This window comes from Ambystoma mexicanum, chromosome 6q (genome assembly GCF_040938575.1).
Source record: "Ambystoma mexicanum isolate Mex_15411 chromosome 6q, UKY_AmexF1_1, whole genome shotgun sequence".
Lineage (NCBI taxonomy): Eukaryota > Metazoa > Chordata > Amphibia > Caudata > Ambystomatidae > Ambystoma > Ambystoma mexicanum.
In genome coordinates this window covers 747,416,241-747,436,443 of record NC_090937.1, presented here as the reverse complement: position 1 = coordinate 747,436,443, position 20,203 = coordinate 747,416,241, and the positions used below count along the sequence as shown (strand labels likewise).

General features: G+C 51.4%; 1 protein-coding gene across 4 annotated transcripts in view; it reads left to right on the top strand.

Moving 5' to 3' along the window:
- SH3D19 (SH3 domain containing 19) overlaps nucleotides 1–20,203 on the top strand; it is a 1,396,196-nt gene that overhangs the window by 1,302,722 nt on the left and 73,271 nt on the right. For all 4 annotated transcript variants that reach the window (XM_069631268.1, XM_069631267.1, XM_069631269.1 and 1 more), the window contains one exon: nucleotides 867–919. In XM_069631268.1, the coding sequence (XP_069487369.1) occupies nucleotides 867–919 (53 nt within the window). The remainder of the gene's footprint in view (nucleotides 1–866; nucleotides 920–20,203) is intronic.

Sequence of the window (20,203 nt, the reverse complement as noted above, 5' to 3'; positions counted from 1 at the left end):
AACCAAATGTTTCATTTGGCAAATCTGGAACCAAAGCATAGAATGTGGAGCCAGGTTCGAAGCAATGTTATGAGGATGCCCAAATATCTTACGATTTGGCCAGCACTCTGCCTTGGTGTAATGAAACCTGCTTTATAACAAGATTTGTATTTAATCAAGTACGCTTGCAATAAGATATTGGGAAGCTCTTTTAATATTTGACTGAAAATAGCTTTCCTATTTCCCATTACATTGTGTTAGAGCAGTTTTTTGTTTTTCACAAAGCTAATCCTTTAGCAGATTGTGCTCAGAATCTTTGTGTAGCATGTCCCCTTGTTGAGATGATGAGGACGAGGATGAGTATGATGATGATGATAGGGATCAGCTTTGCTTACAGAGGTTTTTAAGTTGTAGGGAATAAAGTGGAGTGGCTGTTTCCCTTTAAAGATCTTGTCTATAATAAAGAGCCATTCACACTGTGCCTCTCTTCTAGAACATCCCCAAAATATACCACAGCAGCAGAACATGGCAATTAAGTTAATAAGGTTTTGCGTCCATTGTGCTAATGCTGATGTTCTCTTTCTAAATGAAGATTTGAATTATAAAGAGGAGACTTGTTCCTAATTATTAAGTAGTTGCTTACAGACAAATAGCTAGCTAAGTCATTTGACCTGTTTTAATTCTACCGCCGTTTGCCAATTCACGTACCACAATTCTGCAACCATAATATTTGTTGTTAGAGGGTTTAAAGTGTTTCTAAACCTTGAATTGATATTCAACATGTTTCATTATTTTACAGTTTTGGTTTGTTGGAAACCTGGTATGTAAAACTTGCATCCCGCTCTGATTACACTGGGAGTTTGAATTGAGTTATTTTTTCCCTCTAGGTTTTGGGGCACAGCTGAAGAGCAAGAGGGATTCTTGGGGCATGGATTCTCAGGTAGTCTACGTTCATGTTCTACAAAAATGGATTACCCTACTGGTTCTGTTGGATGAGACTTTACCACAACTTTGCTCTGTTCCCTCGCTAGATTTGTGTCCTGCCAAATTTGACTGTCCCTCTGGACAATAATATTGAACAACAATGCCTATATATGATATGACAAATCTTTTCCTAAATGTGAAAGAATTGTTCAAAATGTTTTCTTTTTTTTCAGTTTGGTATTGAACCCAAATAAATGTGCATAGTTGGTAGAGAATGAGAAAAAAACATGCAAATGCAGGCGTCATTGCAAATGCGATTTCATGTCTTTGTCGTTCAGTGATCGATTAAAAATGCAATCTCATTTATGACTTAAATCATTGTTTCCTACGTTCAGTACTTTATTTTCTGCTGCTTGCTTTGTTGTGTCCTGGTGGGTTCCTTGTTTATTTCTCCTGGTTTCCTTTGTCAAGAGAGGATTTAGAGGTTGAATGCTCTTGCTGAAGTGTGGCAGTGGGAAGTGTCGTGTACCTGTGATGCTGTATCCTTGAGCTATGTGACATTTTCACCACCTTAACCACAAAAAGAATATGAACTAATGGTCATATATTTTAAAATGGCACAAATTACCATGTCTCCTTCCATTCCCGTGGTCTCATGCTTGTAGTTTCTATGCAAAGATACCATTAAACAGTTCAGCCCAACACACCACCAGACAACTGGTCACTTAAAGGAAGAACAAGAGTATGTAACGTCCAATGCCCCTCTGACCTTAGCTCAGGGGGCTCTTGACTGCATGGCCCTTGAAGTGTGTTTACCTTTTCCAAGAAATGTTTTTTTTATTTTGTCATATTCTTTAAGTCACAGCCCAGGCAATGAACATACAATATTAAAGGCATGCAAAATAATCTAAGAAACATACAAAACAAATAATCAAAAATAAATGTAAAAAAAAACCTACATGGGAACAAGAGGTAAATAAATAGTTAAAAAATGCAACTCGCAGGGTAACAACCTTAGTCTTACGTCCCATCCCCTTTCCCCCATACTACATGGACCTCCCTTCCTAGGGACGGGAGACTGTACCTTTTTCACCAGAAAAGACCTTCTTCCCCGTTGAATTTAGAGGCGCGCTGGGGTGCAGCCCTGGGAGCATGCACTGCCCAGACTCCGCCCACCGGTGCCGCACCTCAGTCCCCTTTTCCGTATCGACGTGAACGGGCTAATTTCACCAGCACTCCTGGGTTTGGCTCTGCCATGTAATACCACGCGCTCTTCCCCGGATTCTTCTATCTGTTTGTCTTCTTTTTGTAATTCAGGTACTTGGTCCTCCGGCGTCACGCTCCTCCCCGGCGCATGTCGACTTCAGAGGGCTTCAGCAGGTGTCCAGCCTGCGAGGGGCTCTTTCCCACGTCCGAACCCCACGCTCTTTGCCTCTGCTGCCTTGGCCCCAACCGCGGCTGGGAAGGTTGTACCGCGTGCGACGCACTGACTCTACGCGCACTGAAGAACAAGCTAGCTAGGTGGAGGGAGCTCTTCGAAAAAGTCGCCTCCAGAGGACTTGAAGAACTTCGTCAGACAGAGATCGAGGTCCAAGGGAGGGCCACTATTTTCCATGGCACCCCGTAGGGGCGACTCCTTCCTGAGGAAACACCCGAGCAGGAGGAACCTCTCGGGTTCTTGTACCAGCACACGCACTGGGGCTAGTCCAGCTACCGGCCTCACGGTCGAGGGATCATCAGATCCTTCCAGAATCAGTGCTGAGGGACCGCAAGGTTCTTTTACCACGTGTACACCCGAGGCACAACGCCCTAGTACGGGCTCAATGTCCGAGGGGGCGCCTGCATGCAGCACTACTGGCGACACTGCCGAGGGCAATACGCCTTCCAGGCCTAGACCTCAGGTGCAGGGTAGGCTTCATGCTCACCACAAAGAGTCTTGGAGGAGGCCCGGGCCCAGGGAGTCATGCACCACGACTTTGGCACGCAGCTCGACAAAATGGCCGCCGTGCCAGCCAACATGGCCAATTGTCCGATGCCACTCCTAGGAACAGAGCAGGCGGTTCAACAAGTTTCAAGGTGGGACTGGTGTCAACCAGGTACGTGGCCTACAGTTTATCCTTCAGCAGCACAGGGCAGGTTTCCCCTGCAACGTAGACCAGGTGCGCTCCGGCCCCAGCAGCCCCCAGCCACACCGTCAATATCACCTGCCTCCTCTTCTGCCTCCGTAGACCGGTTCTTCGTAAGGTTCCTGGCGCTGATGCGAACCCCCCAGATGGGGGCCAGCTTGCGGGATGCAGTCAGGGACTTGGTCACTCCACTGGCGCCCATAGTCATTCCTCCCATGGCTCAAGCGCCACAAGCCCAACCGCAGCCCCCGCTGCCCCTGTTGACTCCATCGATTGTGGCTCCCCTGCCTCCCACAGTACAGGTTCCACACCAGCCTCCGGCTCCGGTCTCCACAACGCAGCCCACGGCACCCAGCACTCCTCCACCCGCTCTGGACCAGCCAGACACTCTGGTACACACAGACGAGGAGGAAGACCATAACACGCCATCATCCGCAAAGGCCTTCCATGACCAGCTTGCAGGTTTGACTGAATATCTGGGCCTTCTTCAACCTAAGGTCGAGCTGCTTGAGGAGGGGGTCTTAGAAGAAGTCCTCACCCTAGGGCCCCCTACCAAAACGGGTATCCCGATGCAAAAGGACGTTGTTGCCTTGGCCAAGAAGGGGTGGCTGAAGCCACACTCGGCCCAACCTGTCAATCAGCGCCTCGACGCCAAATATAGACGGATGGAGGGGAATCCACTCTTGCTGTTGGCGCACCCTCAACCGCACTCTTCAGTGATCGCTGCAGCGTTACTTTACTCTAAGCCTCAGCCATCTTAGGCCACCTCATCCTCTGTACTGCTAGGCAAGGAGGAGATGATCTTAGAGGCGTACAGGAAGAAGCTCTACTCCAATGCCTCGCTGCACCTGCGTCAATCCAATGCGGATGCCATGCTGGCAGCCGCTAACCAGAGGCTTTGGCAGGAAAGAGAGGACTTCCCGTCAGACCTTCCGGTGCAGAGCCAGGCACGCTTCAAAGCGGGTCTACAAGAAGCTGTGATGGTAGTACAGGATATCATGGTGTCCATTGTGGCCCACATTGATACCTCTGGCTGGGTCATCTGCATCGCCATGGACTTGAGAAGGACCGCCTGGCTTCGGGCTACTAAATTTAACCCAAATTGAACACATATTGGACCTTCCATTCGAGGGTAGCAACTTCTTTAACTGTACCACTGTTAGATAGATTGGGACGGCAACTCTGTTGGCGGAGTTCGGGGCGCTCGTCGAGAGCCAGGCCGTGGAAGAAGTCCCAGCCTCCCAGAGAGGTTTGGGCTTCTATTCCAGGATTTTCGCCATACAAAAAAAGAACCAGGCTGGCCTGAGAGTAGTGTTGGACCTATCCACCCTCAACCTCTCCCTCCATCCTTCTTCAGAAGTTCAAGATGGTTACACCAGCACTCATTGTGGAGACATTAGACAAGGGAACAAGGGAGACTGGATGTTCTCCCTGGATCTGAAGAATGCCTATCTACACGTCCCGATTTGCCAACCGCATCGCTCCTTCCTAGGCTTCAGGATCATGGGCTGCCATTTTCAGTACAAGGTGCTACTCTTTGGCCTCAGCTCAGCCCCCATGGTATTTACCAGGCTCATGAATGTGGTGGCAGCCCTCCTCAGGGCCCAGGGCCACCATGTCTATCCATACCTGGGCGACTGGCTCGTCAGGGCAAGATCTCAGGAGGGGGTTACCCATACTTCCTCCATACTTATCAACATGCTCAATGACCTGGGGTTTACTATCAACCTCAAGAAGTCCCAGCTGCAGCCCACGCAGAGCCTCACCTGGGATACGAGCTCCAAGCGGGTCTTTCCCTTGAGGACAAGATTACAGCTCTCAAGAGAGCCACCATGCACTTCCTTATAGAGCAGTGACCTCGGCCTGGTGGTACCAACACTTACTGGGTATCATGGCAGAGGTGGTCCTGGCCGTGCCCCACACGAGACTCCTGATGAGGAGGTTACAGCTGCACTTCGCAGCCTTATGGAATTGGGAGAGGGGCTTCCAAGCGGAGCTTATCACCATACCTCCTTCTCTTCACCCGGACCTCTCATGGTGGTTAAGGACTGCAACCTGCGGACGGGCAAGCCCTTCCGGCAGCTGGTGCCGCAGGTCACCTTCACTACGGACTCCTCCCTGGAAGACTCGGGCCACTCTGGACAGCTACACAGTCAACAGATTTTGAACCCGATGGGAGCGGGAATCACATATCAGCTGGCTGGCGCTCAGGGCCATCTGGTTACCCCTCAGAGCTTTCCTTCCTCTCATTGGAGGAAAGTCCGTCCTTATCCAGGCTGACAACTCCACCAGCATGTACTATGTCAACAAGCAGGGGGGTACCAGGTCCCCTCTGCTGTGCAGCCTAGCGGTCAGCATGTGGGAATGGGCCCTGGAGAAAAACCTCTACCTCACGGCCATCCACCTCCCGGGGAGGCCAACTTGGAAGCGGACAATTACGAATGGCAATTGAGCAACCAGGTACTGCAGGAGGTCTTCAACAAATGGGGGCACCCTCAGGTGGATCTATTTGCCTCCCACAAGAACAGGAAGTGCCATCAGTTTGCTTCTTGGCAGGGACAGGGACCCGGCTCCCTGGGTGACGCATTACAGATTCGGTGGGAGGGCATGGCAGCCTATGTCTTTCCTCCCACTCCCCTGGTCCACAGGGTAATGCGCAGCATAAAAGAAGCTGGTCACCTCAGGATCATTCTGATGGCTCCATTGTGGCTGGCGAGACCGTGGTTCTCCGAGCTTCTCAGCCTCGTGGACAGACCACCCATTCACCTTACGCTGGGTCCAGCCCATCTCTTGTCCCAGCAGAGGGGGGCAGGGTCTTCCACCCCACAACCCAGAAATTAGCCCTTGCAGCGTGGTTCCTGAGCAGGTCACCCTCGGGCAATTGAGCCTCTCTCAGGCTAACCTAGAGATCATTCAGGGGGACAGGAGCAAGGCTACCAGGAGCCAATACAAGAGTAAATGGACTAGGTCCTGTCATTGGGCAGACTCTAAGGAGATCAAGCTCCCTCCCCACTTACGTGCACACTGGATGATGTACTCTCCTTCTCTGCACACCTTGCGCACTCAGGCGTACAGGTGGACACAGGTCGCACCTATCTGGCAGCCATAGGGGCCTACAGAAATTCAGAGGAGGAAGTCTTTGCTTTCTCCAACCCGATAGTCAAACATCTGGTGGGATTGTCCAGGCTCTACCCGCCCATCAAGAGGCCACACTCTGTGTGGGGCCTCAATGTGGTGTTGGGCGCCTTGGCGCACAAACCCTTCGAGCCAATGGCGTCTGCCGACATCAGGCTAGTCACCATTAATTTATTTTTAAATTTCTTTATTGGCATTTTGTCATAGATACATAAAAGATCTGATGTTTTATTCATGAGAAGCGGAAAGGAGATAAGAAGGAAAGAGAGAAAGATACAAAAAGGTAACATAAACAACAGTAACTGTCTCCGTACATTGACTGTGTGTTCCAGTGTGGGCTGTCCCAGCTCAGGGAGGACCTGCTGGAGAGCAGGGGGCAGAGGGGGGTTCCGGGCAACGTTCTGAGGTATGCCTGCTTAGGTGCCATCACGGATGGCAGGTCGTCATGGCGTTCATGTGGGAGCATTCATGGAGGCATATCATCTGAGGGGTGGCACATGCTCCATGTCAGTTCCTTCCAGGCGTCCAAAGCCTCGCTTGTGCCGTCTGCAGATCTAGCAACGCTGTCCTCCCAGGCTTTGGTTTCCGTGCCCACCCATCGTTTCAGCTCTTTGAACCACGTGTTGTACTGTGGACCAGCGGGGCGTTTCCAGGCCATCGCAATTGTCCTTTTGGTTAGCACACACGCTGTGTCCATGAGTTTCATTGTGTGTTTAGATTTAGCCAGACTGGGGTAGGTTCCTAGTAGGAATTCGCTGGGGGATCATTCATATCTCGTCACGCCTGCCCTTTTGCAGGCCTGCTCCACTGCCACCCAGAGGGTTTGTACCTTTGTGCATGCCCATAGCATGTGAAACAGATCTGCATCATCCATGTTGCACCAAACGCAGTTGGGTGGTGTCTGCGCTTTGAACTTCGCTATTTTGTGTGGGGTTAAGTACGTGCAGTATAGTACGTTCAGCTGTACGAGGCGGAACCTGGAGTTCCTGGACACTTCTTTGGGGTAAATAAGCGCCCTGTCCCTTTCTTTGTCGGTCATTGCCGTTCCCAGATCTTCCTCCCACCTAGACCGCAGCAAAGCACTGCGGGGGTTTGGGGTGTCATTTAGTTGGCTGTATAGTTGGGACACTGGTCTTCCTCCCTCCCCAAGGTTATATAACAGCGTGACTAGAGGATCTGCTTCAGGTTCTTCAGGCCAGGTCGCCCACTTGGCCCGTGCTGTCTCACGGATCCTTTGGTACCGCAAGAACTGGCCGCCGGGCATGTCAACCTCCTCCTGTAGTGAGGCGAACTCCCGGAAAGTACCCCCAGCATACAGGTCTCCCCAGGTATATACTCTGATTATCTCCCAGAGTCTGATGTTGCTCAGGTCTATGCTAGATTTGCATATGTCAGCCATCAGTGGGATTTCTGGTGAATATGGGTGCTTCATATGCAAGAGTGCTATGGACCTGCGCCATGTTTTCCTGCCCAGTTCGACAAGTAACGGTTCCTCGCGCAGAAGCTGTCGGGGCACCCAGATTAGTTCCTTTAATTGTTTTGGGGAGACTATTTGTCGTAGTAGGGTCGTTTCAGGCGTGGTGTCATCAGCCAGCCACTTAGTTATGTAGCTGAGTTGTGCCGCTAAATAATATTTCTCCAGAAGTGGGAGTTGTATCCCTCCTTGTCTATGTGGCAGGACCAATGCGGAGAGTGCAAGTCTGTACCTGTTTTTCTCCCCATAAAAAGTCGCGGAGCAATGTGTCTAGCAAGCGAAAGAAGGGGGCGTTGATGTAGTAGTGCACATTTTGGAACCCGTATAGGAATCTGGGGAGGAAAATCATTTTGATGATTGATGCCCTGCCCATCATGGATAAGGGAAGCTTGGACCAGAATCCTATCTATCTGCACAGGGTGGGAAGCGCTGCCTTATTAGTGTTATATTCGTGCATTAGCGTGGGAGTGTGCAGGATGTTGACTCCTAGGTAACGAATGAGTTAGTTTGCCACTGTATTCCCACCGAGGGGAGGTCTGCAGCGTTCTGTCCCCTCAGGTTTGTCAGGGGGAACAGCCAGGATTTTTGTCTGCTAAACTGTATCCCAGATACTCTGGAGTAGTTGTCCAGGACCTCCAGTATGGTTGGTATGTTCAGGTGCGGATCCCTGATATACAGGAGTACGTCGTCCGCGTACAGGGAGATTGTGGTCTATCCCCCTCCCCACTCATATGCCTGCGTCAAAAGATTGCTTACTCGAAAAAATGGCAATGGGTTCCAGTCCCAGTATATAGAGCATGGGTGAAAGCGGGAAGCCCTGCCTATGTCCCATGCTGCAGAGACGTATTTCCCGGTCTTCACCCGCGCTCGTGGCTTTGTATAAAGCACCTTTACCCACCTAATGAACCCCTGTCCAAACCCAAACCTTTTGAGGACCATTATCAGCCATTCCCAATAAATAGAATCGAAAGCCTTGATGGCGTCCAAAGACAATAATGCGTACGAGCCTTTTTCCCGATTGGTCTGGTCTATTATATGCTGGAGCCTGCGTAGGCTCAGTGGTGTTGCAGCCCGGCACAAAGCCGCTTTGGTCGGTGTGCACTATCTCGCTTATGGCTCTGGACAGTCTCGTGGCCAGTGTTGTGGTAAGGATTCTGACATCGTAATTTAGCATTGCGAGAGGGTGATACGAGCCACACTCCTCCGCAGATTTGTTGGGCTTAAGTATTGGGACCACTAGTGTCTCTTTCATGCTGTTGGGTAAGACTATCTGTTTGAATGCTTCTTGAAAGACCTTGTGTAGTATAGGTGCTAGGGACGATTCGTAGGTTTTGTAAAATTCTGAGTGGAGCCAGTCACTGCCAGGTGCCTTGCTTGTGGCTAGGGATTTAATTGCTTCCGTTATGTCTTGTATGGTAATGTCTGCTTCTAGTGCTTCGACGTGTGCGGTGGGTAATCTGGGCAGCCCTATCTCATCTAGTGTGTTCATAATCTCCTCTTGGGGAACCTGGTCTTCGTGGGAGTATAGCGTAGCGTAAAAGTGTTTGAAGATGTCATTGATGCTTGATTGTGTTTGCTGTAAGGTACCATTCTCATCTTTCAGTGCTGTGGTTAGGTGTCTGGGGTGTTCTTTCTTGCAGAGCCAGGACAGCATGTGGCTGGGTTTGTCTGCTTCAGTGTGTGCCCTAGCGGTTCTGGTGGTATAATCGAATTGGGCAAGTCTGCCCCCAAGCCATTTTACATTCTTCTCTTAGCATTCTGAGGGCGTCTTCCCCCTGTGCACCATCCGGGGGGGGGGGCGGATTTAAGCCTCCCGGTTTCCTTTTCCTGGCTCTCCAGGTCCGACCTCAGTAGTCCTCTAATCCCCCCTGCTTTTGCTATAATCTCTCCTCGCATCACCACCTTCAGAGCATCCCACACAGTGCCCGCCCCGTCTACACTTCCCACGTTTAATTTTATGTAGTTCTCTATGGAATCTCGGAGTTTCTCCCTGAACGCCTGGTCCTTCAGGGCTTCTGTCGGCATTCTCCACATGGGAATAGGGGGTCTGGGTCCTGTATTGTTCCACTCCTCCAGCAAGGGTGAATGGTCAGAGATAGTTCTCCCCAGGCAATGGGCTTTTTGTATTTGAAATGCATGTTCCTTTCCGACGAGGATATAATCAAGCCTAGTGTAGAGACCATGTGGGGATGAGAAATGGGAGTATCCTCTCTCCCCCGGGTGCAGTTCTCGCCAGGTGTTGGCTAGTTCCAGTCGTTCGAGCATGAAGCGGAATGCCGATGAGGCTGCCGTCAGGCCGCCTGTGGGGGGCAGGGATCTGTCCAGATTTGGGTTATGCACGCAATTGAAATCCCCCCCCCCCCCGCAAATAAGAACACTGTTTCTGTGTTGTGCAGTTTTAGCGTACATTCAGTTCAGGTGGGCTGGGATATTGGTGTTGGGAAAATCCGAGTTCACAATGCATACCTCTGTCTGTTCGATGTGGCCCCGTAGTATCACAAATCTGCCTTCCGGTTCCCTCTCCAACTCAGTCAATCGAAAGGGGAGATGAGGATCAATCCAGGTGAACACCCCCCTCGCATACCTGGAATAGGTGGCTCCGAACCCTTGTCTGCACCAGTGGTCTTTCAGCTTTGCCACAGACTCCTCAGTGCAGTGGGTCTCCTGTAGCAGGGCTATTCCAACCTTTTTCCTTCGGAGGTACGACTTGATTCGATTTCTGCGAAGGTAGGTGCCCAGTTCTTGCACATTCCACGTCAGCACATTAATCCCTGTCGCCATGCTGTTCCAGGGAGGTGTTCCTGGGGTCTCTTTGGCCCCCTATCTTGGATATTTGCCACGGTCCCTGAGCAAGCTGGGTGTTGCGTCATCCCATGGTGCCGTTCGTTCCGGCCCACTCACCTCTCCGGTCCTCCTGAGGTTTCTGTGTTGGTGTTTGGAGACTTTTCAACAGTGTTAACTTTCATTCCGGTGAATGATAAAAAAAAAAACAATCCACAAAGAACTGCCTCTAGCAGGTGCTTGCAACTTGCAACGCTCAGAGTTTCCCACATCGTCTGGACCATTCCAGGTCGTCAGGCGCGGGTGTTATGCCAGCATCCAGCCAGCTCCGGTTTAAGAGGGGTGGGTCGTAGTGCACTTCATGTGTGGCTCCTGGAGCCCCGTCCGGAGGAACTAGTAGTTATGCTGCAGCCAATTGCTTGTGTGTTGACTCATGTTTACTTCTGCTTTGCGGCTAACGTTGTTGCAGTGATAGTCGAAGTCGGCCATCCAGCTGCATGCTTTCTTGTGGTGACGAGTCTAGGTTTAGGTGCATTTTACTTCTTTTGTGTCTTCTAGCCTCCGATTGCAGCATGGGTTCATCTTCATCAGCTAAGTTATTGTGCTCCAGGCACATGTTTGCTGCAGCTGGGGTCTCCAGAAATGTCGCTTTTCCATTGGAGATGACCTTCAGGCGAGAGGGGTAAAGCAGCATATATTTAAGATTGAGTTTCCGCAGCCTCACCTTTACTGGCACAAATGAATTCCTGGCGCATTGCACCGTGGGGGTGTAGTCTGGATACATTACTATCTTGGAGTTATTTCGCGTGATCTCCCCTCCCTCCCTTGAGTATCTCAAGATCGTTTCCCTGTCGTGAAAATTTAGGATTTTCGCAATTATTGGGCGTGGGTGTGATCCTGGCGGGGGCCGTTTCTGCAGAGATGTGTGGGCCCGTTCAACAGAGTATCCTTGAGTAAGTTTTCCAGCCCCGATTTCTTGTAGGAGCAGGGTCTCCACAAAGTCAGTTGGGTTCGGTCCCTCCATGTCTTCTGGTACGCCTAGTATACGTATATTGCTGCGGTGGGCATACCGCACCACTTCTTCAGATCATGCTTCAAGTTGTGCTACCCTCATTTCGAGCTTCTGGACCTTCGCTTGCAGGTCAGAGGTGTTCATAACAGTGCACTGCAGACTGGCTTCTGCCGTGGTTACCCTTTCCGTTAGTTTACGAGCGTCTTGACGCATCAGCTGCATGTCCGACTTAACCTCCTCGATTTTGGTGTCAATGAACGACCTAAGCGATGCGATGGCTTGGAGGACCTGTGTGTCCGTAGGGTCTTTGTTAGGGGCAGGTGTTTCTTCGCCCATGGCAGCTTCATGTTGTGGTTGCTGCTTGGGCTTTGTTGCTGCGAATGAGTCCATTATAGATGCTTTAGTTTTATTTTTTGGGGGGGGGCATCCTTATTGTGGCCTCGCAAGTTGCCGTTCTGGTGTTGGCTCAGGTGGGGGTCTGCTGTTGTCCGGCAGATATGTAGTCGCTGTGATGGGCCTCAGAGAAGCATCGCCTGGTCCTGGGCGGGCTTGGGCGCCCATGTACAGTGCAGCGGCACTTCAGTGGTGGTGTTGTCCCGGGTGCGATCTCAGGGGCTTTATCCGGTATGGGAACCCAGTTATGTTGTGCTGCCGTATCTGGCGCGTTTCAATTCCATTGGTGTGCTCCAGCTTGTGTTCGGTAGTGTCCCTCCAGGTCTTGCGGGTCTTCCTCCTCCCTCGCAAGTTCTAAGGCTTCAGTAGTGGACCAGACGCCAAAGCCTTGTGTCCGGTGTTGGTGTTATGCAGTGTTGGAGGGGTCCGGTCCCTCTGTGCTACATACTGGCCAATGGGGCCTGTCCGCAGGCCCGGGCGCGGCCTCAGTTGAGCTCCCACACCAGGGCCGGGATCTCGCCGAGTGGTGTGCCCACACTAGCTGTGTCTCGGCGTGTTTGGCCGTTGGTGTCTGTGCGGCCATGAGCCGTTGGTATCCCCCGAAAGCCCTCTCAGCGGCCCCCTCCAGGTCCTCCAGTGCTTCCCTTTCAGCCGGCGTTCTCCTAAGTTCGGGACGTGCCTCCAAGTTTGTCGTGCCCAGCCATGGCCACTCGAGCTGGTGGCAACATGGGTTGTAGCGTGGGCCAGGGCCACCTCTTGCAGGTAGTCACTCCTCCTGAGTTCAAGGCCATCTCCCTGCCTGTGTGCTGGGCCAGTCCTCAGCGCAGCCCTTCAGCCCTTTCCTGCTGTTTACAGTGCCCCGATGTCCTGCAATTTTCACGTTTCTCTCAAGGCGTATGCTGCGGCCCTTATTGTTATATCGGTGCTTACCGTTGAGCGCCGGCAGCAGCCGTTGTCTCTGTGCGGTTGCACCCGTCCCTATGTGTCGTGGGCTCGTCGGGATGTCTTGGCTCGGCGTCCTCGCACTTTGCTTCTGGCGGCTGCCAACGTTTCTTTCGCCCTCTGGCCTCTCAACTCATCCGGCGCCCCCGTGGGTGGTTGCCTCCTCCGTGTCCGCTCCGGAGGTCCCCCGGTGCTGTGATCTGGTCCTTCTGCTGTGTTGCGCTCCGCAGCGGAGCGACAAGTGGTCCGGGCGGGGGTACCCCGAAGTGCGGCGGGGCTGTCGCTCTCTCGCAGCGTCCGCGGGGCGCCTGGTGTTTTTAAGGCTTAAAGTTGCGTGTGGCTGTAATTATTCAGGATCATAGTAGTCTCCGGACGGAGCTCGCCCAGGACCTGCCTTCACTCCATGAGCCCAGGCCACGCCCCCTTCAGGCCGGTCACCATTAAAACAGCCTTGTTGGTAGGCCTCACCTCCACTCGCAGAGTCAGCGAGATCCAGGCTCTGGTGGCCTCAGAACCCTATACCACTTTCCACAGGGATAAGGTGGTCCTGCGGACTAAGCAGGCGTTTCTACCTAAGGTACCATCCGCTTTCCATCTAAACGAGGAAATAGTCTTACCTGCGTTTTTTGCTGACAGCAAGGACGAGGCTCAGAGAGTCTTGCACTGTCTCAATGTCAGACACGCTCTGAAATTGTATTTGGACAGGACCATGGGATTCCACAAGTCGGACGCACTTTTTGTCACCTTCGGGGGATCCAGGTCCGGGTATCAGACATGCAAGGCTTCTATTGCACGGTGGATGGTTGCAGCAATCAAGGAGGCCTACGAGGGACAGCACAAGCCACTGCCAGCTAACATGCACGCTCACGCTGTCAGAGCCAAAGGCCACGGCCATCGCATTCCAGCGGCATGTCCCATGGCAGGTCATAATCAGTCGTGGCACCTGGGCCACCCCTTTGGCTTTCTGTAAGCATTACGGTTTGGACGTCGGCTCTAAGTCAGACGCGGCCTTCGGACAGGTGGATCCAAGGAACATGTGTGCTTGAGGAGAGTGTCCTCTCCACCCTGGGGCTACATTCAGTTATAATCGCCCCATGCAGTATGGAGGAAAGGGGACGGAATGTAAGAGTAATTACAAGTTACTCACCGTAGTGACTAACGTAGTCCCCTTTCCTTCATGTGTCCCACCATCCTCCCCCAATAATACTGGTGTAATTAGGCAATGTTAAATATTGTCAACGCTTCAATGGGGACTGAGGTGTGGCGCTGGTGGGCGGAGTCAGGGCAGCGCATGCTCCCAGGACTACACCCCTGCACACCTCTGAATTTAAAGGGGAAGGTTTTTTTTCTGGTGAAAAAGGTTCTGTTTCCCATCCCTAGCAAGGGACGCCCATGCAGTATGGAGGAAAGGGCACTAAGGACTAAGAGTGCGTTAATCGCTACGGTGAGTAACTTGTAATTTCTTAGTGAACATCACCACAACAGTGTTTTTTTCCTTCTAGCCCTCATCTTAAGCTATTAGAAAGCCTTCCTTCCATGTTCCCAGTATGTGCAATACTGTGAAAAACAATTATTCCTGTAAAGCCAACCATCTACCTGCCACTACTTTCCCTTTCCTCTCTGTGTAATCAAAACTTGTGTAGCCAGCCACCTTTCATCCTAAGCCATCATAGTATGCGTCCTTCAGGCCCAGGCATCTTACTGTAGAAAAGAGTAACGAACATGGTTGAGGGAATGCTTCTCTGTATCAGAATTTCTGAGGCTTGTGGAATCTGCTTAGATCACATGCTGTGCATAGGCCGACATCTAGTGGAAGCTGCGGAGTATTACAGTTTGTTTTTCGAAATTTGAAAATGGGCGTAAACACAGGGCGTGCCAGTAATACTATCCCTAGTGTGACGTCCACTGTACCCAAGATCCCTCACGCGTCTAGGATCCTCAGATTGTTTTTTTCCGCCATACTGGTCGGAAGCATTTTGCGGAGTCCCCTGGCCTTAGCCATACTTTTGCTAAAATATTTAAAATATTAATCTATTGACATCCTTCCCCACCCCAACGTCGAACTTCGACACTCGACGCCGGCTGGAGAAGAAATCGACCGTCGGCTGCTGCACGACGGATTTGGGCCTCGGAAGGCCTTTGGCCTCGGCGCTGCAAGTAGGGAGAGTGGGGGGGTTGTACATACTCTACACTCGTGGTATATAGGTACACCTTATACATTTCCTACACTTAACAGCCCGCTGCCTCAAGGTGCGTATGGAGGGTACCCCTTTTCAATTCTGCCCCAAGTGCAATCGCAAATACCCTTGGGTCGACATACTTGCCGAGGGACCACCCCGAAGCGAACTGCAGAGCGTGTAGTAGGTTTAAACCTAAGACTTAAGGACCGTTCGACGAAGCGTTGGGCCCACCACGCCAGGCAGGCGGCCATGGCAGCGGAGGGCGCCTTCAGCGATGGCAGCGACGCCGTACTTTCGGATGGCGATGGCATTACGGCATTGAAAGACAGCCGAGCGCAGGTCCCCGACCTCGGAAGGTCGTCCGGCAGGGCGGCTATGGGGAAGAGCCCCGGCGACACAAGCGCTTCACACACTACACACACTAAACACACAAAGTCCAACCGAGACTTGACGACGTCGAGTTCTCGGAAAGAGGCACAAACAGAACGGTCCGATTCGGTGTCCTCTGGGCGCTCACGATCAAGATCGCCGCATGACTCCAGGCAATCATCCACTCTTGCCAAGAGTGCCTCGCTCCCTAGGCTAACAGAAGTTCGATCGTCGGAAGACAAAGACGACTTCCACCCCCAGGCCGCGCTCCAAGAGTCGGAGCCCGCAGTCAAAATCAGCGAGGCCCCACGCTCGAAGGACAGGGACCCCACCCCCGATCCTCGACGCCAGGCGTCGAAAACCTCCAGAGCCACTAAAGGACAGGGAAAACATTTTTCCACTCACGGGGAGGGGTGAAAACAGCAGAAGAAGCAGCCTTTGCTCTCTTCCACACCTGTGAAACACATCACTCCCCCTAAACAGACAGACAAAACCAGGTCTGCTGATATGTCTAAAACCAGTAAATCTACTCAAGATAAATCCCATAGACTTGCTGAGAGAGTCATTCCCAGTTCCAGAAAATGGTCGAGTGAAGACATAGATAGGGTCATGTCAAGGATGTCTTCTTTGGCTGATTTTTATGATAAAAATCCAGAACATTTCCTCTCCTATGATCCACAAGGGGCGACACCCTCAGGCTCTAATGATCCTATCCCCCTGAGTAAAAAGCCCCGGTTTGAAACACTGATGAGGTCAGACCCCTTCGAGGTACAACCTTACTCAAGACCATACTCACTGTATCAAGGAGAGGCTTCCTTTGGTGAGGACCAAGAATTTGGCATGGTAGAAGAACAAACCGGGACGGGCTATTATGGGGATGATGAGGACCAGGAAGAGGAAGAGGAAGACCCGGAAACATACAGAGTAGATTCCCCGGTAGAGAACGAAGCCCCGGTTACCGACTCCCCGGTCGATAACCAACCCCTCCTAAACGAGGTTCTCGCACATGCAGCAGAACATTTCCATATTGACACCCAGGGTGTCCAGGAGGAGAGGGACTTCGCAGAAGAGTTAGTGGGAGAAAGGAGGCCTGTTGCCCAGACCATCCCTGTCCTTAAGTCCATTCAGCGAAGAATAGACCCGTCCCTGGTGAACCCGAACCTCACCAGAGCAGTCAATCCCAGGGTTGAAAAACTTTTCAGGGCGGCCAAGTCTGACCCTCTCTATATAAGAGGACATCTGAAGCCAGACTCCCTAGTTGTCACCAACACTCGTAAGAGGGCAGGAACACCCTTATCGTCCGAAGCTCCTCCCGACAAGGAGAGCAAAAAACTATACGGTTTCGGCAGGAAAGTAGCCTCAACGTCCGCCTATCAAGCAAGGATTGCAAACTCCACCACCCTGTTGGCCAGCTACAACTGCCATCAGTGGGAAGAAGTTGCGGCACTCATAGCCTCTGCTCCTGAACCTTTAAAGGGCCAGTTAGCTTGGATTTCCGCAGAGGGTAGAGCCGTGTCTGGTTGCATTTTGAAAGCAACTTTTGACGCCGCTGACAACACAGGCAGATTGATAGCAGAAGGCACTGTTATCAAAAGACATGCGTGGTTACGGCAGTCTGGTTTTAAGGCAGAAACCCAGGCATCATTGTTGGACAAACCGGTGGAAACCGATCTGTTGTTTGGTAAGGCGGTCGAAGACGCACTGAAGAATGCCAAGGACGAATACGAAACTCAAGTCCCTTGGCCAGTTAACCAATAAACCCCCTAACCAGAGAGGGAATAGTAATTTTCGTCGCCCACGCGGCCAAAATTCCCAGAGAGGATCTAACTATTCCCAGGGGCAGGGTACACAGTGGAACAACCACCAACAGTCTACCCAGGGTTACGGCAGGGGTAATAGGAGAGGTCGTGGTAAAGGCAGAGCAGTCCCAGCAAGGGAGGCGGCACGCCGCCACCAAAGCAGTGACGCTCAGTTCAGGGTCCCTTCTCACGCAACCCCAGTAGGGGGACGCATTTCCAACTTCACCCAGGCTTGGGAAGGGATCACATCAGACAGATGGGTGCTGTCAACAGTATCCACAGGATATTGTATAGAGCTACTGCAGCGTCCCCGGAACCATCCTCCACGACAAAGAGTACACTCCTTAGAACATCAGAAGATTCTCCTCGAGGAGATCGCCATTCTGCTAGAAAAGGACGCGATAGAACTCGTCCCGGGACACCAGGTAAACAAGGGTATTTATTCAACTTACTTCCTTGTGCCAAAGATAGATTTGACAATGCGCCCAGTATTGGACTTACGGCCTGCCAACAAGTATGTCAAGCCCCAAAAGTTTCGTATGACCACGCTACAAGAGGTAATCCCCCTCCTAAAAAAGGGGGATTACATGGCAACCTTGGATATGAAAGATGCTTATTTTCATATTTCCATGTTCCCAGCGCACAGAAAGTATTTGCGCTTCAAGGTGGACAGTCGACACTACCAATTCAAGGTACTGCCCTTTGGGATAGCTTCGGCACCAAGGGTATTCACCAAGGTACTGGCGGTGGCGGCTGCACACCTACGCAGGGAGGCAATCCCAGTGTACCCTTATCTGGATGACTGGCTCATAACGGGGGAAACCCCAGGAATTTGCAGGACAAACATTCAAAGGACTATCGACCTCCTCCACGAGTTAGGCTTCTCAATCAACGAGAAAAAGTCAAGCCTGGTGCCAAGCACCTCCAAACAATTCCTAGGAGCAATCCTAGATACTCAAGAGGGGTTGACCTTTCCTTCAGAAGAAAGAATTCGGAATATACTACTGCAAATTCTGCATTCTCAGTCCAGTCAACAAATAACGGTACGCAAAGCAATGCGTCTGCTGGGCGTGATGGCGTCATGCATTTACCTGGTCCCCCACGCGCGCCTGCGCGTGCGTCCCATGCAGGAATGGTTGGCGAAACAGTGGTCTCAGGCAAGTGGTCAGTGGGACGATCTAGTGGTCGTTTCGCCAACACTGGTACAAAGCCTTCACTGGTGGACAAGAGAGAATCTCGCACAGGGGAAGCCCTTTTACGATCCTGAAGTACAGGCAGTAGTCACTACAGATGCATGTCTGACGGGGTGGGGAGCTCACCATCTCCACCACACAGCTCAGGGTCTCTGGTCTCACTCAGTGGCCAAGAACCACATCAACCTGCTAGAGCTTCTGGCAGTATTCAGAGCGCATCAGGCGTTCGAGCCCCACCTACTAAACCTGTCAGTGCAAATCAGGACGGACAGCACAACAGCCATGTTCTACCTGAACAAGCAAGGAGGGACTCGATCGCCAAATCTGTCCAAGCTTGCCCAGAAAATCTGGATATGGGCACTCAGACGGAACATCTTCCTGTCATCACAACATGTTCCAGGGGAGCTCAATTCCCTAGCGGATGCTCTGAGTAGACACTCCCTCCCAGAGGAACACGAATGGGTTCTACACAGAGAGGTCGTAGAAGATATCTTCTCTCAGTGGGGTTTCCCCACTATAGACTTATTCGCCACAAGCGAAAACAGACAATGCCCAGGATTTGCATCCAGGTTCCCCCAACCAGACTCCCAGGGGAACGCCCTGTGGATGAACTGGTCAGGGATGTTTGAGTACGCTTTTCCACCAACTCCTCTCATCAGGAAAGTGGTGAACAAGATGTACAGAGTCGATGATGCTCGTCCTAGTTGCTCCCATGTGGGCAAGACAACCGTGGTTCCCACACCTACGCAGGATGGCGGTGTGCGAGCCCATCAAACTTCCAGCCTGGTACAACCTACTGTCCCAGCACCAAGGTCAAACAGTGCACCAGCAACCCAACTCAATGAACCTGGCAGCATGGCTCCTGAGGTCATAGAGTTTGGACATCTCAATTTGCCACAGAGGTGTATGGACATCCTAAAGGAATCTAGGAAACCAAACACAAGGCACTGTTACTTTGACAAGTGGAAGAGGTTCGTTATCTGGTGCCAGAGTAGACAAATCAACCCGGTTGATTGCACTCCTTCCACTATTGTTACATACATGCTCCACCTGCTAGATGCAGGATTGGTTTTTAACTCACTGAAAGTACACCTGGCAGCCCTGTCGGCTTACACCACTTCCCATAGCAAGGTTTCGTGGTGGAAAGTACCAGTAGTTAAAGCCTTCATGGAAGGAGTAAAGAGACTTCACCCTCCTATTTCAAACCCACCACCAGGGTGGGACCTTAATGTGGTGCTAGCCAAGCTCATGGGCCCCCCTTTCGAACCCATGCATAAAAGCAGTCTCAAACACCTGACTTATAAAACGGCCTTCTTAGTAGCTATTACTTCTATAAGAAGGGTCAGTGAAATTCAGGCTCTGCCAGTGCAGGATCCCTTCTTTACTGTCCATAAAGACAAACTGGTTATACGCACACACCCTAGGTTCTCACCTAAATTTATATCAAAATTCCATGTAAACCAGTCCATCGAGCTTCCGGCTTTCTTCCAGGACCCGCAAAGCTCGGCTGAGGTGAAACTCTACACACCCTAGATATGCGTAGGGCAGTCCTCTACTATGTAAATAAAACCAGACCGCTAAGAAAAACAGATCAACTTTTTGTCTCCGTAGCTGCAGGCAGAGAGGGGGATCGCGTCTCTAAAGGTGCCATCTCGAAGTGGATTATTAACTGTATCCAGCTGTGTTACTCACACTCTGAAAGAATTCTGCCTTTCACGCCAAGAGCCCACTCTACTAGAGGCATTGGGGCCACTCTGGCTTTCATTGCAAATGTACGCCTTGACACCATTTGCAAAGCAGCTACTTGGAGCTCTATTCACACTTTTACTCAGCATTACTGCATTGACACCCATTCCAAGGCAGATACACAAGTGGGACAAGCGGTTTTAAGACACT